This window comes from Psammomys obesus, unplaced genomic scaffold (genome assembly GCF_907164565.1).
Source record: "Psammomys obesus unplaced genomic scaffold, mPsaObe1.curated_primary_1811, whole genome shotgun sequence".
Lineage (NCBI taxonomy): Eukaryota > Metazoa > Chordata > Mammalia > Rodentia > Muridae > Psammomys > Psammomys obesus.
Genome location: NW_026592710.1, coordinates 627,984 through 652,598, shown reverse-complemented (window position 1 = coordinate 652,598; position 24,615 = coordinate 627,984). Strand labels below are relative to the sequence as shown.

General features: G+C 44.7%; 1 protein-coding gene across 5 annotated transcripts in view; it reads left to right on the top strand.

The window, feature by feature from the left end:
- Gnb1 (G protein subunit beta 1) overlaps nucleotides 1–20,441 on the top strand; it is a 57,965-nt gene extending 37,524 nt beyond the window's left edge. For 2 of the 5 annotated variants that reach the window (XM_055615129.1, XM_055615128.1), the window contains 8 exons: nucleotides 450–556; nucleotides 6,546–6,609; nucleotides 8,581–8,743; nucleotides 12,416–12,482; nucleotides 14,346–14,547; nucleotides 16,334–16,550; nucleotides 18,311–18,426; nucleotides 18,616–20,441. In XM_055615129.1, the coding sequence (XP_055471104.1) occupies nucleotides 450–556; nucleotides 6,546–6,609; nucleotides 8,581–8,743; nucleotides 12,416–12,482; nucleotides 14,346–14,547; nucleotides 16,334–16,550; nucleotides 18,311–18,417 (927 nt within the window). In that variant the 3' untranslated portion in view covers nucleotides 18,418–18,426; nucleotides 18,616–20,441. Of the gene's footprint in view, nucleotides 1–449; nucleotides 557–6,545; nucleotides 6,610–8,580; nucleotides 8,744–12,415; nucleotides 12,483–14,345; nucleotides 14,548–16,333; nucleotides 16,551–18,262; nucleotides 18,427–18,612 lie in introns of all 5 variants that reach the window. The other 3 variants (XM_055615126.1, XM_055615125.1, XM_055615127.1) reach the window with 2 other exon arrangements.
- The last annotated feature ends 4,174 nt before the right edge of the window (nucleotides 20,442–24,615 follow it).

Sequence of the window (24,615 nt, the reverse complement as noted above, 5' to 3'; positions counted from 1 at the left end):
GTGTGTTTATAGCATGGATTCCCTGGGCAAAAGGGATTCACACCTCAGGCACTACAGGATGGATAATTTGATCATGCTGCTTAAATTAAATTAAAATGTACACAATTTAAAGTTTTATCAATTGGCTGCTGGAGAGGTGACTTCGCAGTTTAGAGAACTTGGTGCTCTTCTGAAGGACCTGGATTCTGTCTCCAGCACCTCTGTGGTGGCTCAGCGCTCTCCCTGAACCAGGTGCAGGGCCTCTTCTGACCTCCCAGGACTTCTGCACACACATTCTTGCTGCACACATACACTCAGGTACACCACACAGAAATATTTTACAGTAGATACAGGGTTTTTCATTTAACTTCTTTTGGGTTCTCAGTTGACATCATACAACAAGCCATAGAATGCACGTGGAGAGTCTATTGGCTGAAGTTAATCTGCACTGATTTTATTTTATTTTTAAGATCACGAACAACATTGATCCAGTGGGAAGAATTCAAATGCGGACCAGGAGAACCCTGAGGGGGCATCTGGCCAAGATTTATGCCATGCACTGGGGCACAGACTCAAGGTATGTATGAGCCCTTCCAAAGCAGTACTTGAAATATTGGCTGACTGCTAGGGTTTCTAAGAGATAATGGTTAGAAAGGTGAGTTGGTGTGGGTGTGGTGGCACACACATGTAATCCCAGCCCTTAAAAGCCAAAAGCAGAGACAGATCTTTTGGAGTTTAAAGGCCAGCCTGATCTACACCTGAGTTCAAGGCTAGCCAAGGTGACATAGTGAGACCCCACCTCAGAACCAGGTGGAGAGGGTTGGATGAAGGTTTATTGCAGCAGTCTCCTGGCAGCCAAGGGTAATGTTCACAGGCGCACAGCTTTCATCCCTGTCCCCGGTAAGCTGGCTGCTCCACTGTTGCTTTCATGCCACCCTTTGCCTTAAAGCTCTGGATCTTTGCTTTCTCAGCTGCTCTCTGGCTACCTTGTAATGTAAGAGTTGGTTAATGGAGGGTGAAAGTACTCAGTTTACAACAGCAGACTGTGGTCCCGAAAACTAAATGTGGGTTTCAGTGGTCTTTTTATCCTCACTGGGAAGCTTTGTGGAGTATTAATTGATGGCTATTCTTGTCCTTCCACATGGCCTACCCTGCTTACTCATCATTTAAAGGGATACTACCACTTTGGGCTCCTGTCTTTTATACTTTGATCAAACTACCCTTTATTGGACTTCTGAGTTTCTCTTTAGAGTTTTCCACTCATAATGAAACAAAACAAAGCGATATATTCTTTGTGTGACTAAAGCATGCCCCATCAGACCCAACAGTTTTAACATCCCTTTCTTTTGAGTCATTTTTTTTCATTTGTCAGAGTGGAATTTGTACTTGGCTTTCTTTTTGAAATTATCTGCTGTAGGATGTAGATAGCTGGAGAACAAAAGATTCTATCTTTAGTTTTCTACAGGGCCCCATACAATTGCTTGTGCCAATGAGCACTTTTTGTGTCTGTTTAATGATGGAAACAGTCCCATCAGAAAAGAAAAGGGCGGGATATTGTATTGTTGTTGAAAGGTGAAGCTTTAGCTAAACAGGAGCATGTCTCAGAGAACATGAGTGTGCTGTGCTGTTGCTGATGGATTGCTTTTTCAGTGCTGGGCATTGAACTTGGGGTATCATGCCTGCTAGGCTGTTGATGTACCATTGAGGCACACCTCCATCCCAGAATAGATCTCACATGTTTCCACCACAGAAGGACGCTGAACATGTGAGGTAATGACTATTAATTCCTGTAGTTTGATCTTTCTCTAATGTAAACATAAGCAGTCTATATAGTCCACAGTTAACTGTCAGTTAAAAATGAAGATCATTCAAAATAAGTGAGTACAGTTATGGATCAGGCACTTGGGGAGCAGAGTCAGGTGGATTGCTGAGTTAAAGGCTAGCCTGGCCTACAGAGTGAGTTCCAATAACCAGGGCTACAGAGAAACCCTGCCTTGAGAAAACCAAATGGGGAAAAAAGTTAGAAAGTGGTGAAATTTGGGGCTGGAGTGGTGGCTCAGTGCTTAAGAGCACTGGCTGCTCTTCCAGAGGTCCTGAGTTCAATTTCCACCAACCACATGGTGGCTCACAACCGTCTGTAATGGAATCTGATTCCCTCTTCTACAGCACTCATCCATAAAATAGATAAATAGGTCTTTAATAAAAAAGAAAGAAAATGGTGAAATTCAAAGTTACCCCTTTAAAGATGTATAAAATTAAGTATGAAGAAGAAGGGTAATAGTCTTACTAATCAATTCATCAGAGAATGCTTTCTCAAAGGTAAGTGGCAACTGGTAGGTTGTGACCTCTGCATCTTTTCTTCCATGTGTGAGAATATAACAATAGCTGTGCATTATTCAATAGCCCTGGACTGGGAGTCTGGTCTTGAAATTGTGTCATCTTTCAGCAGTCAGGCTTTGGATGGGGTGTCTTGGAAGGTAGGTGTGTGCTGCAGGCAGGCGTATTCAAAGATCTAAGGACAGGTATTTGGCCTGTGCAGTTAAGGTCAGTTAGCATGAGGTAGGAAGCCTTACGGTCCATTTAGTCTTAAGCATGAGTTTGCTTAAGACAGAAACTACGGGTCAGAAGGAAAGTGCGTGTGTCAGCAGGACACCAGGTTCAGAATCGTGATGTTCTTGTGAGCAAGAGACCCGGGGGAGGTTTGCGAGTGACTTTTAGTCTGTTCTTTTTCTTGCGTGGTACTCAGGGAGCATGAGATTTGTTTTGCTATTATTTTTTGAACTAGACAACATAACCCTGAGACCCTGAAAAGATCCCTCAATCAATATATTGGAGCTGTTAAGTTAACAGAGTTGCTCAGCATGCTCTACACCCAGGGCTATTGCTGGTAAAGTGTAAACTAAAGGGTTGAGAGGGTGCATGCCTGTCATCCCAGAACACCAGGCGGGAGGATCCAAGATGCACAGGGTCAGTCTCAGCTGTAGAGCAGGCTCTCGGGCAGCTTGAGCTACATAAAACCAAACCCTATTTTAAAAAGCAAATAAAACCTTCCAAAACAATATTTTGGGATTGTTTTAGATGAGCATACTTTCTGCCTAGTCGGTGGTTGGATCTTAAAATCCAAAGTAGCTATTTAGGGAGGTGTTCTGGATATGTATAACCCCCACCTCTTACATCATTTTCATATTTTTTTGCCTTCTTAATGAAAGGTTATTGAGTTTGGTGCCATGGCAAAAGTCTTTAATCCCCGTACTTGGGAGGCAGAGGCAAGTAGATCTTGGTAAGTTCAAGGGCAGCCTGGTCTATATAGTGAGTTTTAGACCAGCCAGGCTTGCATATTGAGACTATCCAAAAGGAAAGAAAAAGAAAAAAGTTACTGACAAGAATCTTTCCTATGACTCAGGGCTACAGTTCACTGTGCCAGTTGGTAATTTGTCTGGCTTTATACACGGGTGGACTGGGAAGATCTTAGTGGGTAAGAGCGCTTGCACTCCAAGCTTGAGGACCTGAGTTTAGATCCCAGCACACGTGTAAACCTGATCATGGCCAAATGCTTAACCCTGGTGCTGCAGTAAGGTAGAGACAGAAGAGTGCTTGAGATCACGTGCTGTAGCTGGAAATGGTGAGGTCCAGGTTCCGCGAGAGGCTCCGCTGCAGAGGAGTAAGGCAGAGTGATAGAGCAGGGCAACTAGTCTTCTTTTGGCTTCTGAGTAAGGGACACATACACACCGTGTATCAGTTCTCTTACTCTACCACTGTGTGGGTTCCTGTTCATCAGTTATTTTGCTGTGTGGGTATGTTTGCGGGGTTGTTTTGTTTTTTACGACAGGGTTTCTCTGTGTAGCCCTGGCTGTCCTGAAACCATAGATGAGGGTGGCCTCAAACTCAGAGATCCTCCTGCCTCTGCCTCCTGAGTACTGTGATTAAAGGTGTGCATGAGCCATCTCTCCAGCACTAAAATTTAGTTTGTAATAATAGTCAAGATTTCCAGTTCTGTGACTTCTTTTATTCCCCATTCTCCATTCAAGAGCCTGGTGAGGTTTCTTTGGCTGGATCCTCCTCCTAGAAAAATGAAGAGTGTGTGAGGTTTGGGCTGTGTGGTGGCTAGTTTTTAGTTATCGCTGTTGGAGGACAGAAAGGAAAAGACTTCAGACAACACAATGTTGGTTCCTCCAAGTTATGTGACCTGAGATTAGAAGGCGTGTCTTCTTTCACCTTCTGGAGGATCAGCTCACAGCTTAGCATTGTCTTAATTCTTTACTGAGTTAGCAATTACTGAGCTCTCTGAAGGTGACTTTTTACGTCAGAGGATGAGCTGCTATAGATGTCTCTTAATTCCCTTGCCTAGCGGCTCAAAAAGGCCAGGCAGAAGCAGAGCAGCAAAGGGGCCTTATCCTGTTGTGTGGAGGTGGTGGAAAGCACCTTAGTTTTGATGACTGGGCGAGTGTACAAAAGTGGGCTTTGAGCACCATGGAAGGGGTACAATTTCTGCCTTAGCTGCACAGCACCCTGTCTCCAGAAAAAGTAAAAGAATCATTTGAGGAGGCAGAGGTCTGGCTTGAGTTTGCCTTGTATTCCCAAGGCTCCAGAGAGCTGAGGTGCAACTCATTTGTAAAGTACAATTTACTTGTACAGGAGACCCTGAATTCAGTCTAAACAATTGAAAAGGGGGGAGGGGGAAAAGTAGCTGAAAAGCAACAGTCTTGGTACCTGCCCAGTTCTGTGATAAATTTTGTGACAAAGGATTGAAAGGGATTTTATTTCTTGTCACATACATGCTGTTTTTTTATAAAGGAAATTTATATCTCAAAGCATGGCTTGACAGGGTGTGATGATGCACCGCTTTAGTGCAAGCTCTTCTGAGGCAGAGATAATAAACTTCTATAAGTTTGAGGTCAGCCTGCTGTACATAGTAAGTTCCAGGAGAGTCAGAGTTACCAGAGAGAGAGCCTGTCTTAAAAGGGCAAATCAAACAAAAAAAGCATGGTTTTATTAAGTGTCAAAGGGCTCAGAATGACATGGTTGAGTTTTACCTCAGTCTTTCTTTATTCAGCTTCAAAAATCCAAATATGCCCTAATATACTTATAAATGAAATGTCTAAAATGTTTATGTTTTGATTTAAAATTTGAAATTAAAATCTATGTCTCTATTTCTTTGAAAAAAATAGCTCTTTGTGGACCCGTAGGAACCTCTCATTTTTCCTTGAAACAAAACAACACATTCTATAGGAATTTTTATATAAACCTTATGTCTGAGTAGCTATGGTTCTCAGAATTACTCTCACTCAGATTGCTTTCCAGATAAAATAGAGAGAACAGCAGATTCCAAACTTAGCACAGCTGCCCTGAACCAGGACGGAGTCATGAGCAGTTCATAATTTGCTAGAGTGGGTGGTCTCTTTTGCCTGACCGTGTGCAACTCTGCTGTCATTTGTCATATTACTAACACACAGGTAGAGACTAATTAGTTTTATAGAGGTGTTCTAATATCGTCTCAGCCTGGGAAGTTTGTTGGTATTTGTTTGTTTTCCCTTGGTTTTAAGGCATAAGTCTGGGCCCCAGAGTCGTTTTACAGTCAAGTCTGGTCTTGAACGCTCTCAGTCATGTTGTCTCCACTTCCCACATTCATGGATTACAATGTTATACTACCATTCCAGCTCAGGGGATGTTCCAGTTTGATTTCTATTGGTGTAATGAAGTACCACAAGCAAGAGCCACCTGAGTTTATTTCAGCTTTCAGCTGTATCCATTGTCAAAGGAGATCAGCAAAGACCACAAAGGAATACTGTTCACTAGCTTTTCTTTAGGGAGTACTTAGCCTGCTTTCTTATGCCTTCCTGGACCATTTGTCAAAGGATGGTACTGCCCCCACAGTAAGCTGGCCCCTCTTACACCAGGTTTTAATCAAGAAAATTACCTTTAAGCCAATAGGACGAAGGTATTTTCTCAGTTGAGGGCCCTTCTTCCTTCAATGACTGACTAGCTTGTATCGACGACAACAAAAAACTAGTCAGGCAGGACAGGATATTGAGAATGGATTAAAGTGGTTCCTGAGTGGGGAGTGTTTCAAAGCTTTTCTCATAATATTCAAGCTTTCTTTGTGTCCGAACAAAACTGTATTCTAAATATTTGATACTACTTAAGACTCTGGACCGATCTGTGTATCTAATTTAATTTGGAGTGAAAAAAGAAACCTTTCGACAAACATAGTGGTTCATGCCTTTAATCCTAGCACTCAGGAGGCAGAGGCAGGTAGATCTCCATAAGGACAGAGAAGGCTATACAGAGAAGCTCTGTCTCAAAAGACAAACAAATAAAACCTTGCAGAAACAAGTCAGTACCAGCCTCAGGTGATAAAGAGTTGGTAGTCTGATTACCCAGGTGTCCCCAGGGTCGAACTGCGGTTATCTGACACCAATCATGGTCTCATATTGATCCAGCATTTAGATCCTCTTTTTCCTATGATTAAGTGTATTTAATCCTAAGCAAATGTAGTTTTAAAGCTCTAGTTGGACATCACCAGGATTTATATGTATGTTTGTTCTTTTCTTTTCTCTTTTCTGCAGGCTCCTTGTCAGTGCCTCTCAGGATGGAAAACTCATCATCTGGGACAGCTACACCACAAACAAGGTGGGTGATGAGAGTCTCCCTGGAACACTAACAGTCTGTTCATGACAACTCACAAGTTTTTGTGAGGACAAAGGACAAGCTCATGTTGCTGGCCCCTTGAGTTTAGCACACAGTTGTGCTGTGGGTCCTGTCTCACCATGTAGATAGGAGCTGAGTGCCTCCGTGTCTTTGTAGAAGAACTACCTTCCAGTCCTAGTTCACACTGGGAACTCTCCTAACTTACTTCTAAGAATACGGAAGTGAAAATTCCATTTGTGTTAGTAGTTTGTTTTGTTTTGGTAAGAGATAATCTAAGCCTGGCATGCTGGCACACACTTTGCATTTTTTAATTTTAATTTTAATTTATGTATATGAATGCTCTACCTGCATGCACACCTATACGCCAGAAGAGGGCATCAGGTCTCATGGTTGTGAGCCACCATGTGGTTGCTGGGAATTGAACTCTTCAGGACCTCTGGAAGAGCAGCCAAGTGCTCTTAACTGCCAAGCCATCTCTCCAACCCACAAGTTCTTATTTTTAAACTACTTTATTCCCCCAAGAGGGTGCACCATTCCTGGAAATACCAGGTCCATGCTTGGAGTGATCAGAACAAGCTCCTATCTCAGCACTCAGGGAGGCAGAGGCAGGTGGGTCGCTGTGAGTTTGAGGCCAGCCTGCTGTACAGAGTGAGTCCAGAATACACAGGCGACACGGAGAAACCCTTTTTGGGGGCAATGGGAGAGAAGAGAAGAGAGAGAAGATCTAAAATACAGTATACTTTAAGATTTAGTTGAGGGTTGGGAATGTAGATCAGTGGTAGAATACTTGCTTACCAGGCCTAATTCCCTGGGTTTAATTCCCAGAACCACAAAAATAAACACAGTGTAACCCAGCACAGTGGTAGAATCTAAGGTAAGAGGAACCAGTAAGCCCAGAAGACCAAACTTAGCATACAAGATGTCACCAAAGGAGGGAAGAAAAAGACCCACACATACTGGGTAGAATGTCTGGCTGATAGGTACAAATCTCTGGATTAAATTCACTTTTCTTATTTTGAAATAAATTGTGCTGGGTGTGATGGTACATGCTCATAGTCAAGCATTTGAGAAATGGAAACAGCAGGACCAAGCAGTCAAGATTATCGTTACTCACATAGCAAAGTTGAAATCATCCTGAACTACATGAGATTTTGCTTCAGAATATAGTATCAGTAAAAAAAGAGAGAACCACTTAAATTCTGAGTGTGGTGGCCAGTGTTTGGCATTTAGAAGACAGAGACAAGGAGTCCTCAAGCTTTATCTAAACAAAATTATGTTACCAATGTACAGTTAGGTTAGTTCAGGGAGTGTGTGTGTGTGTGTGTGTATGTGTGTGTGTGTGTGTGAGAGAGAGAGAGAGAGAGAGAGAATATGAACTGGTTACTGTCTCCTAGGATTAGTATGAATCACCATGCCTGGCTTTCTCTTTCTCTCTCTCTCTTTCCCACCCCCATGGCCATTTTGATAGAATTAAAGGGAGAAGTAAGTAAATCCTAAAAATCATTAACATTCCTACTTAAATTGTTAAAAATACAAATGTTTTTTTTTTTAAATGGTGTCTCACAATGTGTAGCCCAAGGTGTCCTCAGATGAGTCATTAGGGCTAGTGATACACAGCTTGGTGGTGAAGCCCTGCCTAGTAGACAAGGCTCAGTTAATTCTCAGGACCAAAAGAGAAAAGCAGAACAGGAACTCTTGTGCTCTCTCTTTTAGCCTTCCAAGTGCGAAGCCACTGGTATGTGCCATCACACCCATCTACTAGCTAATTTATTTTTTGGGACAGTCCTACTATGCAGCCCTGACCGTCTTAGAACAGTATGTAAACCAGGCTGGCCTCAAACTCAAAGATCCACCTACCTGTGCCTCCTGAATGCTGGGATTAAAGGCATGTGCCACACACCCAACTGTAGTTACATTTTCCTGAACATAATGCCTGTGTGTGTTATCATCTAGGTTCATGCCATCCCTCTGCGTTCCTCTTGGGTCATGACCTGTGCATATGCTCCTTCCGGGAATTACGTGGCCTGTGGTGGCCTGGATAATATCTGCTCCATTTACAATCTGAAAACTCGTGAAGGGAATGTGCGCGTGAGTCGCGAGCTGGCAGGACATACAGGTACACATCTCATCTTAACCTTTCAATACTGTGAGCTGCTTACTGGGTACATACTGTTTCTTTGACTTGTTGATCATTAGTTCAAGTAAAGTTATGGTAATAGCCAGAAACTTTCTGAAAGTGAAACCAAGCCAGGCCCAATATGCCTTTACCTGTAAATTGGTTTCTTCAGCTAGCTCTTTTGTTCTCTTTACACAGTTAGTAGCTTCCATTTTTCAAAAGATTGTTATTTCAGTCCTGCTTTAAACTGCCTTCCATCCCTTTAACATAGGAAGTCTCCTAAGCTAAGCTTGTGTTCATGTGCATAGCCCATAGAAGAGAGTCTATGGTCTGTTCAGGTCTTTTGAATGTGGCCAGCATGAAAATGTTGGGTGCATATTGTATTGCCAGAAATTCACTTTGCATTTAGAACATACTACATTTCCAAAGAAGAAGGTCCCATCATAGTATTTTCTCTCAATGGCTGTCCTCAAAATTTGTGTCCCTTAGTGTGTACTGACAACACCCCTTGAGCTTTTAGAATACCAGCCATTGAACTATGTTGACTTTGTCTAGCCTGCCGTACATTCTCTTTCTTATCTTATGTAGATCAGGCTGGCCTGGAACTCAGAGAAGTTTGCCCGCTTCTGTCTCCTAGGTGCTATGATGGCCCGATACATCATTGTAGCCTAGGACACTTTACATGCCTGTTTAACATTCTCACATCATGATTGAGAGCTTCAGTTCATTGCTGCTAGCCAGCATCTTGGGAAGATCATATTACTTATTGATAAGTCAGAAAGAATCACATTGAAAATTTGAAGTAAAAAAAGAAAGAAAATTTGAAATTCATTTCCCCTAAATGCTGCTTTTTATTGATATTCAACAGAACAATCCCAAGTGTTGCTCTGTTGGAGTGGGTTCTGATATAAGGCTGGTACTCTTATCTGTTTTTGTTCTTTTCCCTTTTTTCTGCCTTCCACCACCATGCCTGGGGACAGTGTTCTGTTTAAAAGAGTCGCATAGTCTCACATACACTTACCACAGTCATGATTTCTCATGTCGTGCATTCCCTCCTCTGGACGTCTGGGTTCTGCCTTAAGAGTATACTCCTGCCCTTGGACAAATGCTGCAGGCTGCCTCTTAGTGCTTAAAGTGTGGGTGATGCCAGTCCCTATATAAGAAGAGATTAACACAACAGCTAGTAAGATAGCACTATTATAGCAATACACTGTAATGAATGCTATTTGAGAACTAATTTTTTTTTTTTTTTTTTTTTTTAAACTCATGGCAGTGCGATTGTTTGTTTGGTTCAGGAATTTTCTAGGTTTCACATGGGTTAACTGAAGCCCAGATGAGCTCACAGTGGTTAGGGTAGGCTGCTGCTGAGAAACCTTAATTTTTAGAAAAGGTCTGTTTGGCCTTTGTTTTGTTTTTATTTTTGTTTGTTTGTTGTTGTTTGGTTGTTTGGTTTGGGTTTATGTTTGTACCCCTGGCTGTCCTAGAACTGGCTCTGTAGACCAAACTGGCTTCAAACTCAGAGATCCGCCTGTCTCCACCTCCCAGGAGCTGAGGTTAAAGACATGCACCACCACCTCTGGGCTAAATTATTTTTATTGTGTTTATTTGCATGGTGGGGCTGTCATGCATGTGGAGATCAAGGATAATTCTATGGAGTTGGTTCTCTCCTGCCATCTCTGCATGGGTTCTGAAGATCAAACTTTGGTGAGGGAGCAAGTTCCCTTTACCCACTGATCCATCTTGCCAGCTCTTGACCTCTGTGTGTGCACGGGTAGTTAAAAGGATAACTTGTGAGCTGGAGGGATGGCTCAGAGGTTAAGAGCACTGTCTGCTTTTCCAGAGGCCCTGAGTTCAATTCCCAGCAACCACATGGTGGCTTACACCCATCTATAATGAGGCAGAACACTGTATACATAATAAATAGATAAGTACATAAATAAATAAATCGATCCTGCAAATCAAAATCAGATAGTCACGTTTAGCAATAAGCACTTGTGCTCACTGATTCGTCTTGCTTGCCCTCGATGCCCTTGACTTTTATTTCTGAAAGATATTTTTGCTGGACATACAGAATGTTGGGTTGACTGTCATCTTGTTGTGTAAGGGTCTTTTCCCTGCATGAATGTTGATGCAAAGCCAGAGAGAAGGTGTCGGTCTCTCCTGGAACTGCAGTTAAGATAGGAATGTTGGGTTGGTGAGTCCTCTAGAAAAGTAGCCAGTATTCCTAATCACTGAGCCATCTTTTCAGTCTTCAAATTTTAAAAAGAAAACAAACAACAAAACACATTAAAGGTGTGTCTTTGATTTTAAGCAGTTTGATTGTGATGTGACAAGATGTTTGACTTTCTAGTCATTGTGGAACCCATAAATTATATCTTTGTCAAGTTGGTAAGATGGCTTCTATGGCTTGGAGGCTAATTTCTTCAGTTTGCCATCAAAGTAGACAACACCTTTCCTTCACATCAGCCTAGTAATGGCCAGCATTTGAGCGAACCTAACTAAGAATAGATGCAAGAATGCAAACCGGGCTGCTGAGCCATGGAAGGGTGGCTTTTATGTCAGAGAAGCTTTTGTGTCAAATGGTCTTTTCAACTTGAGAATTCTTATATGTTTTTATTTTAAAAGATCCCTCTACACACACACCGTGTGTGCACACACACTGAGGTTTTCTGTCCTTTTATTTATAACAAGTTTACTTCTCATGTTTTTGAATAATTGTAAGAACTACCTGTAAGATGTCTATAATTATAGCATCTGATCCCTGGCTCCTCTTGTGTAATTTTATGTAACCATTTGTGATTTGTTCCTTTACCTGGCAGATTTTATTACTCCTCTCTAGAGAAACTAAATGACTTTAAGATACCAGCCCACTTCATTTTTCAATGATTTATTTTATTCTTCTCCCTCAAAATTTTTGTTATATTTTGAGACAGGCTTTCATTGTCTCTGTCTACACCTTCCAGTGAGTGTCAGCAGGAACATAGCTTTTTCATGCATACTCCCTCTCACAGCTCTTAAGAAAACAAGCCCCACTCAACCTGTGTTTTTGGAGTCTTCCCACTGTACGTTTCCACTGTTCTTACCATGGGTCTGGCTGTTCCATCATCTTTTCCTGTCCTTTTGGTTGGCCTGTAAGCCCTTTCTACCTTGATTCCATTACTCAGAACAAGGAGGTTCTGAGCTCCTTCCTTTCCCACCATCCTCTGAAACAGTTCTTTTTCAATAAGTAAATGAGCAGCCAGGCCTGGTAATCCCAGCACTTGGGATTATAGGCCAGCCTGGTATACAAAGTGAGTCCAGGACAGCCAAGACTACATAGAGAAACCCTGTCTCAGAAAAGAAAAAAGAGAGAGAGGGGAAGAAGAATGTTGAGCAAGCACATGAAGATAAAAGGAAAGAAAATCCCTGCCTTAAGATAGAAAGGCAGATCCAAGATTCAGGCGTTCCATAGGCAAGGCTTGCTATTGTGTGCTGTGCAGGGTGTGGGTCTGTCTGAAGTATTGTGTTGTCCTTGATTCTGCCTAGCTATACTTTCACCCACACTATGATAGTCAGTGCTCCCAACAAAACACAAGTTCTGGGTATTTTCAATACCATAGTTTTTACATTGAGAAGATCATAGGATTGGGAATTGCTAGACTTGGGTTTTCATTTGGGTATGTTCTTTTCCAGGTTATCTGTCCTGTTGCCGGTTCCTGGATGACAATCAGATAGTTACCAGCTCTGGAGACACCACCTGGTGAGTACCTGACAAGGCAGAGAATGAGGCCTGAGATCCACTGGTCTAGTTCACACTAGTAGGATAAGAATTGTGAGATAAATGGTTCTTGTCAGTTAGTTAAGACTGCTTAAATATGATCATGGCCTGGTAACTAAAAAAAACACAAAGTAGCAAAGAGTAATTCATTGCACTGTCTATAAATATGCAAAATTTAGTTATGAACAGAGAACAAAAATATTTAGATATTTAGACTATAATTGTATATCAAGTACCCGTTTTTCTTTACTTTTCTCCATTTTTTTTTTTTCTTGTGTATGTGATGGTTTTTCTTTTGTTGTTTATTTTAGCCCTGTGGGTATATTGTGAGCATGAGTACAGCTTTTAGACAGCAGTTCTATCAGATTTCTTTATGTTTGTTCACTAGTAGATGGAAACATGTTCAAGTCATTTTCCCCCTTTCTTCAGTAATGAAACAACCAGGTAGTTATCTTAAGATATTAATTTTAGACTTAAGCTGCCCTTGTGGGTTTTTCTGGTCACTGAGGGGTCATGCCTGGGTGGTCAGTAGCAGTATTTTAAAGAGGGATTTATTAACATGACTTACAGGCCTGCAAGGCCAGCAGTGGACTTCTGATAAAAATGGTAAAGATGCTAGTGGTTGTTAAGTCGGTGAAGCTAAATATCTCAGCTGGTCTCTGGTCTACACTTAAACCTGGAGTAGGTTTTAATGCCCATAAAGAATGTCTCAACAGTAAGCTAGATGAGCTTGCCACTGACAGTGAAGGCAGGTGGGCACAAAGAAAAGTGTCCTTTCCCCATGTGAGTTGCCACCAGAGGTGTGGCCCGGATTTAGGGTGGGTCTTCCCACTTCACATGATCCCATCAAGAAATGTGCCGAGCTGCTTGGGCCTTAGTTGATTCCAAATGTAGTCAGTTGACAACGAAGATGAGTCATCACAGATTTCAAGTTTGATTATTTGTGATGAAGTGTATGACACTTCTGTGCTCCAGGCTTCTTCCTTCCTGTGTCCCTCATGCCTATGCTGAAACTGGCTGATGGGATTTGCATTGCTGGGCTGAGCCAGCTTTTCTGGTGAGGTTGACAAGAACGGGCAGTAGGGAACATGCAGGTTACAGTCGGAGGCAGCCGCCTGGGGCTGTTGCTTGTGGAGCTGCTGCTTCGTGCAGTGCTGTTGGTGTCTAATCTTTTAGCACTGTCAAACAGAGGCCTTTGAAGCACCATGTCTATCCATGAAGACGATCTTTGGATTGTGGTCCCCATGGAAAAGGAGCTGGGCCAGAGTTGCTCTGAACCATTTACTTACTCAACATTCCCTCCCTGGTGTCTAGGAAGGTGGGAAATTGGAGCGACAGAGGGAATAACACAGGTTACACAAGTTCCTTTCTTTCAGGCTAGCACTTTCTGCTGTCCCACAAACTGCCCAGGAATATGTTTGTGTGGTAGAACCTCATAGCTCTGCTTGACCCCTTCTGCTCATGTCATGTGACCTGGGAACAGCAGTTGTGAGGCCTCCCCCATACACTCATCCATGTATTTGTTTATTTCCTCCATTTGATTTTCCTAAACAAAAATGTCATTATAGAGGTAAATGTGTCTTCACAGTGGCACACTGACCATCTGTGATCCTGGGTAGTATGAAAAATGTTGTTTTGGCTGGGCTGGTGGTGGTACACACCGTTAATCCTAGCACTCAGGAGGCAGAGGCAGGTGGATGTCTATGAGTTCAAGGCCAGCCTAGTCTGAGTTCCAGAATAGCCAGGGCTACACAAAGAAACCTGTCTTAAAAAAAAAGAATGCTTTAGGTAGCTGGTGGGCCCATTTGTGTGGCTGATCTTACTTGTCATTTACTCCTGCTTCAGTGCTCTGTGGGACATCGAGACCGGCCAGCAGACAACCACGTTTACTGGACACACTGGAGATGTCATGAGCCTGTCCCTTGCTCCTGACACCAGACTGTTTGTCTCTGGTGCTTGTGACGCTTCAGCCAAGCTCTGGGATGTCCGAGAAGGGATGTGCCGGCAGACCTTTACAGGACACGAGTCTGACATCAATGCCATATGTGTGAGTTTAATTGTGTCTCATGAGATCTTAGCTTTATTATTACTGTTGTGGTAGGTTGTTATTATAAATTTATTTTTTTAGGGACTGGAGAGATTAGATAACATATTAGTTATTCTTCAGTTGTCTTGGCAATATACCATGATCAAGGCAACTTACAGAGAAAAGCATTTAATGACCACATACAGTTTCAGAGGGTGAGCGCATGACCATCAGTTATGAGGAGCATGGCAGCAAGCAGGCAAGCATGCTGCTAGAGAAGTAGCTGGGAGCTTACATCCTGAGATACAGTCACAAGGCATAGAGAGAGCTAGCCATGAGTGGCATGGGCTTCTGAAACTGCACTTCCGACAAGGCCTTACCTTCTAATACCTCCCAACAGTCCCACCGATTGGGGACCATTCACATTCAGACCGCCACAGGTATGTCAGCAATTGAGAGCGATGGCTACCATTCCAGAGAATCTGGGTTTGATTCCCGGCACCCACACGGTGGCTCACAGCTATCTATAACTCCAGTCTCAAGGGCTTCGCACACATGTGATACAGGCAGAACTTACCCATACATATAAAGTAAATGAAATACATAATTTAACAGTAAACAAATGTTTGTGTGTCTGTGTCTGTATGTGGGCGTGAGGGCAGGTGCTCAGAGTCCAGATGAGGGTGTTGGATGCCCTGGAGCTGGTTTAATCTGTTAAGAGCCAACTGATTCAGGCAGTGGGAACCAAACTTTGGTCTTCTGCAAGAGTAGTAAGTGCTCTTAACAGCTGAGCTATCTCTCCAGTGTCTTCCTTCTTTAAATAAACAGTTTTAAGTTTTTTAAATTTTGTTCTTTTTTGTTTGTGTTTGTTTTGAGACAAGGTCTAGCATTGTAGGCCAGCCTGACCTCAAACTCAAAAGTCCTCAGTACTGACATTGCAGGCCTTTGCTCTCCCGCCTGGTGTGTCCTTTTTCACTGACTCCAAGTTCTGTCCTTTCCTTTAGAGGTCAGCTGAGAACTCTGTGCTGTGTATTTGTTTCCGATGTTGTGCTGGCTCAACTCTGTTCCTATCCCTAGAGTGACCAGTTTAGAGCTTGAACTGCTTTAGAGTGTAAAGCAGTTTATCCTGCCAGCCAAGGGGTGGCAAATTCAGAGCTTGCTTTCTTGGTGGCACCTCCTGAAGGGATGAGTCTGGTCGACTGGAGCAGGAAGTTGCTCCTTCCTCCATAAGTCTCTTCTGACAGCTCTTAACCAGAGAATAGAAGCTCTTTAGGAGGGCCCCTTTGCTTTTCTGTACTGAGGTCTACCGTGGTGACAGTCCATGAGCAGTACGTCAGTACTCACACAGTACCTTTACCTTCCCCATTCACTCCATGTTGGCAACCTTTGTTCTTGCTGGAACCTCAACCTGTTTCCCTTTCCACAGCAGCCACGCCATTAGTTGCAGTAACATCATTTCTGTTTGTTTTGTTGTTTTGTTTTGTTTTGAACTCACTCTGTAGACCTAGTTGGCCTTGAACTGCCTGCATTCATGCCTAGCTAATATCATTTCTTACTGAATTTTTTTTTTTTTTTTTGGTCAGTATATGGCCTAGAACTTGATATGTACTTTAGGTTGACCTTGAATTCACTGGTGTTCCTGATGCCCTGATGACTGCGCATCCCATTCCATGCTGCACGTTTTTACCTCCTCCAGTGCTTGGAGCTGAACCCTGGGCCTTACCTATGCTTGGCAAGTGTTCTGTCAGCTGACCTGTGTCCCAGGCCTTAATGCTTACATATGTCTTGATTTGCACTCTCTTTGTAGTTTTTTCCCAATGGCAATGCCTTTGCCACTGGCTCAGACGATGCTACGTGCAGGCTGTTTGACCTTCGTGCAGACCAGGAGCTCATGACCTACTCCCATGACAACATTATCTGTGGTATCACATCTGTTTCCTTTTCCAAGAGTGGCCGCCTCCTCCTTGCTGGGTACGACGACTTCAACTGTAATGTCTGGGACGCCCTCAAAGCTGACAGAGCAGGTCAGTGGCCACATGGACTTTCTGTGTTCCTGGACATTAAGTTGGTTCTTGGCTACGAAATGAGACTTGGATGAGCTAAAACTTTAGGTTTGTGTTGTAGCATAACTCAGCATAGGGACAGCTAAAAGCCACATAGTGTGAGCTGTGCCTCACAAGGGAGTGTGAAAAGCTGAAAGCTCTTCTGAGAGGCATGCATGAGGTCACAGTATGCCCGACAGTGCTGACAGTGTCCATGTTTCCCTTCTTCCTGCTTGGCTGTTTCAAGACAGGGTCTTACTGAGTAGCCATGTTAGCCTGGCACTCTCTAATACATCAGGGTGCTCTTGAATTTAAAAGTCTCTGGTTCAGCCTTCCAAATGCTTGAATTACTGGTGAGTACTCTCAGTTTTCCATCTTTCTGATCATCCATTCTCTTCAGTCATTTGCCTCCTGGCATATGCCACCATGACCAGCTCCACCTGCAGCTTTCTGGGCCTGTGCATCTTTGACCTCTGATATGGTGCCAAGCCTCTTCCTCTCTACGAGGTTGTTGAACAGTGTGCTGGTGATCATTCAATTTAGAGCCTGAATTTTATAAATCAGAATCAAGTCGGTTAAATACAAGCTGGACAAAAGATGAGAACATTCTTCTTTCAAGAGTCTCCCTTTGAGCTCATGCTAGCCTTAAACTTCCAAGTTGAAAAATGTTAATATATTTAAAATTTTTCATATATATATATATATATAATTTTATTTTTATTTTTTTAATATATTTAAAATCTGTGTGATGGAAGGTGAAAGAGGGGATTGTGACCTTAAGCCTTGTGGTCCCCATTGTGCCTTCATATACCCTTTCAGTCTGCTGAATTGAAGACATTTTTTATGCTGCATGCCTGTAACCCCAGCACTCAGCGGCAGAGGCAGGACAGCCAGGGCTACATAGATCCTGTCTCAGAAATAAATAAGAAACCGTTTCTGACCTTTGGCATTGCAGGCCAGGGAAGTCGACCCTGAGTACAGAGAGCCCTCCAGCCCTGTGCTTAGTTGGTGTATCATAGCTACAGGAGCCGGAAGTTGTTTCTGTTTGAGAACAGTGTCTTGGCAAGTGGTAGCTGATGTGGCAGCTCCATGATCTCAGCTCTAGACTTTGTATGTCCATGTGGTCAATTTCTCTGAGAATAGGTGTTCAGTTTTGTTTTGTTTTGGTTTTGTTAAGATTTATTTACCTGGGCAGTGGGTTTGCATGCCTTTACTTAGCATTTGGGAAGCAGAGGCAGGTGGGTCTCTGAACTAGAGGCCAGCCTGGTCAACAGAGTGAGTTCCAGGCCAACCAGGGCTACACAGAGAAACCCTCTTTTGAAAAACCAGAGGGAGGAGGGGCTGACATTATTTTTTTGTCTTTTTTTCTAGACAGGGTTTCTCTGTAGCCTTGGCTGTCCTGGAACTTGTTTTATAGAGAAGGCTGGCCTGGAACTCACACAGATCCAGCTGCCCCCTCCTTCCAAGTGCTGGTTTTCAACCACTGCCTGCCTCTTTGTACGTGTACAAGAGCTGATCTGGATCTCTGCCTCTGCATTCTGCGCATCACCTGTTGTCCTCTTGAGCTCGTGTCCATGTTCTTGTTAGAAAAGGCCTTGTCACTCTCAGTACAGAATTGGCCATAGGCCTCAGGGTAGTTTCCACTTGGGACAAAAACCTTCTGTCTTCCTAGTGCCCTTGCCTTGCTTTTCCAGGTGCTGTCAAGCCATGTGTGTTGGTGATTGTGATGGTTCTGTTCCCAGGTGTCTTGGCTGGACATGACAACCGAGTCAGCTGCTTGGGGGTGACTGATGACGGCATGGCTGTGGCGACGGGGTCCTGGGACAGCTTCCTCAAGATCTGGAACTAAGGCCAGGAGGTAATGGAGCACCCCGTTAGTGGAGTCGGACACACTTCTCAGGACATGAAGTTTTCCTGCATAGGCCGTAGAGTATCAAAGCTGTATTGTTGACCTGGTATCGTGCATACCTAGCTGTGATCCAGAGAGGGCAGGGGAAGAGCTCACATTCTTTTCTTATGCACTGACCCCAAGCTCTGTTCACAGCAGCAGGTGGATGGATGCCACGGTGACTGGAAGACCATTCCAACCTTGAAGCGTTACAGCGATAGCATATCCTGTCCAACCATACTAACATGGACACCCACACCTCCCCTCAGAACTTCAAAAGGGCAAGATCTTTTTCCTTCACTTACTGCTGAAACCAAGAGCACAACTCCCATTAAGAGAAGGATCTCTGTGCTGTAAACAAAGTGTGCATTCCTTCCGGGGCCGGTGTCTGTTTCTTTGTTGTTGTTGGGGGGTTATTTTGTTTTTGTTGTTTGTTTGTTTGTTTTGGGTGAATTTTAAAGGAATACTACAATAAAAATGTTACCCAGAAGGTAACCCTGAGTATGATTGTGAGACAGACACGCCTCTTTACCAGTTCATTTGGATCTTAGATCAGTGACCCTGCTCTGTGGCATTCATGAAAGACTTTGCTTCTCTGCAATTGTTTCTAAATATAAGTCATTTGTAGCAGGACTTTGGAAGCATTCAGATTTCTTTCTTAAATATATTCCTTTATGTTCAATAATTAAGGGAACCAGAGCCTATGATAGTCTCTGACTTATCAATGATGCATTTTTATCCCTGGCTTGCTTGGGGTTTTTTGTTGTTTTTCATTTGGTTTGGGGGGCTGGGGGGGGGCTTGCCTTTTTTTTTTTTTTTTTTTTTTTTAAGTCTCATGTCACAGATGACTGTTTCGCACAAACACAGCATAGTGGAAGAAAAAAAATAAATCAGAAGCAAAGTAGCCAAGCACATGTTACAATGGCCACAAATGCTTGGTCCGAACCCTTCCTCTTTGCTCAGCAGTGAACTTATTCCCAGCACCCTTCCCTCCTGACTTGTCCTCCTCACTGTCTAGTTTCTGCTCTTACCTTGGGTTTTCTGTGAAGTTGGAGGGAAGTTTGTAGTCATGTGACACTAGCTGTCCTACCCCTGCTGTCAAGAGATTTGTTCTCCAGAGAGGTGCCTGTCCTGTGCTTGGATAGTCAGTTGGTTATTTGTGTATGAAACAATGTACAAATCAATGTTTTGAAAATAATGATCTCAGACTTTCTAAGTTAAATTTTAAACAATTTGATTGTTTGCCATATTGGGTGGGTTTACTCTTAGAATCGCATGCTGTAGAAATGCTCTAAAGTGCATATAGGACTCAGTCCTTAGATGTTCCTTTTCTTTTAAGAAATAACCTCTTCAAGTTGTAACCGTGGCGGCTTTGTCCATTACTGTTGCTGCTCTGCACACATATCGGAAGCAGCGAGCGCTTGACACACTTGAGTAGTGGGATAAGTCACTGTTTTCTTTCTTTAAAAAAACAGAACAAACAGTCCTGTTGGGAATGATTGCTGTTGGATTCAGGAGGGGAGGGGAAAGCCGCTCTGCTGCCTCTTTGCCACTTCCTGGAAGCCTGCCTCCATGGAACAGCCTTTTGCATCCGAGGCAACCATTTTTACTCCATGCGGATCTTCGTGGCTACCATCTCAAGCCATGCTCAGCAGCAGCGTTTGGACAGCAGTGTTCTGTGGGCCCTTCCCTCTCCCTGTATCCTGCACCCCTCATAGCAGTAGTGGCTTCGCCGTTCTGTTTTCTGCAGCGTCCTGTACAAAACTGTGCTGTGACTGTGCGGTAGGCCTGGACCTGGCAAAGAATACAGCGAAGCCCCTTCTCTTCCTACCCAACGACTCTGTAGAGCTCTCTGCACCCTGTACCCTTTTCACCTTTTGTATTTAATTTTAAAGTCAGTGTACTGCAAGGAGGCTGGATGCAAGATAGATACTATATTAAACTGTACTGTTATTTAAGATGTAATAAAGCAGTTTGACATGAGGGACTCTGGTGTGATGGTTATTTTTGAGAGTCAGCTTCAGTGTGTGAAAGTTACATGCCCCAACTGCTGACCGGACAGTCACATAACATCACGAGAGACCCTTATAGAAGTGTCAGCCCAGGCTAGTGCAGGAGCATAGACCTTTAGCCACACCACTGGGGGGACAAAGGCCGGCTGATCTCTGAGGTTAGGACAAGCCTGATCTACTTACCAAGTTTCAGGACAGCCAAACCCTGACTCAAAAAGTGATGGGGGGGGGGCACTCAGTTCCTAGAAGGTTCTGATATGCTATCCATCTCAGGCCTATTTTCTAGGATAAGTGGCTTTTCCCCCTCAGCATCTGGGCACTGTCTGCCATTTTCTCCTTTGGCCTCTACCAGCCAGCTGCTTTGGTTTCCTCTTCCTGTTTCCCCACTAAAATATCTGAGGACCTGCCCATTTAAAGACACTGAGTGAGCATTTCCTTCTCAGTCAATAAAGGTTACTGCATCTTAAGGAATGAACATCAACCCCAGAGTTGTTCGGCTGCCATTCTAGCCATTGTCATTCACTCCACTGAAGTGCCTAGTTCTAAGCTGAATACAAGTTTTACTCTTAAATAAGTTTTAAGATTGACTCGCTCAGATGCCCAGATGGAATTGGCTGGGCCAAGCCACCTTTGCTGGGGGTTGGAGAGCAGACTAATCCACACAGGGTCAGTGGTGCCCTCTTCAGAAGTGAGTCATCATTCCCCCGATGTGCATGCTGTGGTGATTGTCAGGCGGAACAGAGGAGTTTGCCTAGCCAGTTTAATCTTCCCCCAGTCTCCCGTAAATAACGTCCTTCACAAAAACTTGCCAGCCTTTACCTATCCGACCCCTACTGAGAATACAGAGGTTCTTTTTGAACTAGAGGGTAGTGTGAGGTTAACCATATCCCCAACTCTACCTTCTCTCTTTGGGAATCTATGTCTTTACATGTTTCTGCCCCAATCATCAGCAGGCTGAATGTAGCCAGGGCAGGTCTGTCTCTGCCTCAGAAGAGCTGGAAGTTGATTGTTTCTGAGCCGTCATGTCCCCTTCCCACTTGTTTAGCAAGCAGTCATTGAAAACATGCCCACTTTGAACATGTGGGCAGCAGAATGAACCAAAGAGCATACAAAGAAAAGCCAAAGCCACAGGCCTTTTCAGGCCAGACATTTTCAGCCATGCACATGTAGCATCTGCCATTAAGTGCCTCTCGTGGTCTGGGAGCCTAGTTAAGATCAGAAGGTGGCTGAGCTTGCCTGGGTCCAGGCTGCACTCCCACTGCTGTCACTGCCCCTTCACTCTAATACAGCCTTTCCCCACCAGTGCTCTGTAGCCTACTCCCTTTCCCTTAAGATCCCAGAGTAGCCAGCAGCCAGTCACCTTTGCCTCTTCTCACAGGCTTATCTTGGAAGGGATTCTATGAGAACAAAGTTCATGGTGTTTGATTACAGTCAGTGACTCTGTAGCCCAGACTCCCAAACCCACTATTCACTTAGCCTGAGACATCTGTTCTAAGTACCCTACGCAAGGCTGGGTCCTATTCTACCCAGCCCCTCTGCCTGCTGCACCAGGAAGTGAGTGCCTGGCAGCTGTCCCTTTCTTTCACTCACTGACCTGGATGAAGAAGGGATAGTGTTGACCTTCAACCCAGAAAGGAGACTGTCAGATGGGCTGTTGTGGACACTAGCCCCTGATGGTGACATCAGCATTGACCTTTGCCTGTGCCAAGTGTGCACTGTTGGAGGGTGGACAAGATAACTGTGGTAAACTCTCCTCCGTGATAGACTCTTCTGGCTACCTGTCACTTAACAGCCTTCGCTCAGCTCTTTGTCCCACCCTGGTCAGATGAAACCCACTTCTCATAAGTTAAAGTTCATGTGTTAAAGCAGCACCCAAAGAGGTACAAGTTCCCCCTTATATGTGTGCCTGAGAACTTGCCTTACCTAGACAACCTGGCTCTGGGCACAAGCCCATCCTGCCCCTTTCCATTCTAACATTCCCTTATTTAGCCCTTGAAATCCAGGTATTGGAGGCCTGAAGCAAAAATGTGTACGATTGCCTTGATCTCTTCCCAGTACCTCACCCTATGTGACCTTTGAAATTAAACACTGGGAGTTGCGGCTGGAAAGATGGCTCAGTGGTTAAGAGCACTGTGTTCTTCAGAGGTCCTGAGTTCAAATCCCAGCAGCCACATGGTGGCTCACAACCCTCTATAATGAGGTCTGATGCCCCCTTCTGATAGGGTACTCACTCATACATAAGATAAATAAATCTTAAAAAACAAAACACTGGGCCTGGTTACTGGCATTGGGCCCTGTCATTCCCTGTGGTGGGAAAGAGCACTTGTTTCGTGAGTCCTGTCTGGTGGGGCTCAGAGCTGGCCCCCAGTGTCAGCTTTGTTTCTTCCTCTCAAATGGGGACGCCACCTGCACAGCCCTCAGCCCCACTGTAGAAAAAGGGTTTCCCCAGCAGCACAGGACGCCTGCTACTTAAAAGAGTACACAGGCTGCTTGCTGTGGGACTTTAGACTGCAGGCCGTAGGCTGGGTGCCTTTGCAGAAGGATATGACTACTGCCTCTCTTAAAGTCTCCCTACCTGGCCGGTGGTAGGCCCGTGCCTACCACATACCACTAGATACCAATCAAGTATTATTATTATAATACAATGAACACCCAAAAGCACAATTGAAACCTGTGGGTGTGGCTGGTGTTTACTCTGGGGGAAGAAAAACCCATGAGGAAGTTACAAAACTTACGAAATCCCCTCAAATTCCTGTCATCCTCCCTACCCCCAGTTCTGTCCCCACTGTGCACCAATCTGTTCTTTTTGGAAGGACAGGGCATAGGCCTCCGGAGTGCCCACCAGAGGACATCCTGACCGCAGCAGGTATGGGGACTGCGGGCGCACCTGGAGATTGGGCTGTACAGGAAGGGCAATGCCAGGGGAGCCAAGTCTTGCCAAATGCAGCATAGAGTAAACATCTGGAAACCATAGTGTTGGGAGCCAGGAGACCACAAAACACCCTATCCACACGGCTGGACAGCTAAGACCTGATGTACGAACTGGGTATCCATCCATTCAGTATCTCCCTCTTTTCCATACCGGGTTTCTCTGTGTGACCCTGGCTTTGCAGACCGGGCTGGCCTCGAACTAACAGCGATCCGTTTGAATTAGACATGCACCACCATGCTCTGCTTCCTTCCTTGCTCTTAAAGCTGTGGGTGGGGCGCACTGTTTACACAGTCACCTTTCAATTTATTTGCTTGTTTGTTTGTTTGTTTTTGAGGCAGGGTCTGTACCCTTGGCTGGCCTTGAATTCCTAGAGACCCAGGGCACTGAGTGCCGGGAATAAAGTAGTGAACCATTATGTCAGGTTCTTTTCTGGCAGGGTTAAGATCACAGTCCCAAATCCTAAAGGCTTTGCCAATTGCGAAAGGGTGTCGGCCACTGCTGGTGGGCCTGAGACCCATGTGAGTGCATGCCCCAGGCACAGCTGCCACCTGAGTTCTTCTGACAGCTACCAGGTCATTAAAAACAACGGTGCAGCAGGAACCTCTCGCGAAGCCCACGTTCCCACCAAGCTGGCCCGCGTAGACCCTCAAGGTCCTGGAGACCTCGCTTGCGAAAAGAAGGGCGAGACCTAGGCCAGCGATAAAAATCAAACCACAAGGCGAGGAGGAACAAGCGGGAAGGGAGGTGACGGTGCTCTTCTATGCAGCGGTTGAAACAGCCTTCCGCCCCTCCTCCCGCCTCCGCTACGCTTCCCTCTTTTCTTTTTGCTCCGGCTCTCTCCACGCCGGCTCCCCTTCTCCGCCTTCTCCGCTTTGCGACGGTCCACTCTTCGGGCTTCGTCCCTCCTACTCGGTCTCAGTTCGGTCCCTTTCCAGCCCCTGGCTCCGCCCTCTTCCCCTGCCCCCTGCCAGCCCCGCTTCCTGTCTGCGGCCCCGCCCCTCCGCTTAGCCCCGCCCCCGCGCTGTGTCGCTTCCGGCCCCTTGTCCCCGGCCCAATCACTACTCCCTTCTTCGGCTCCTTGGCGCCGACCTTCCCGGCTCTGCGTTTGCCCCTCCTCTCTGCCCTGCACACTTCCTCTTGGCTGGCTCCCTCCCTCTGCCACGCCCATCCCGCAGCCTCGAGTCCCGGCCTACAAAAGGCTCTAGAGCAAGCTGG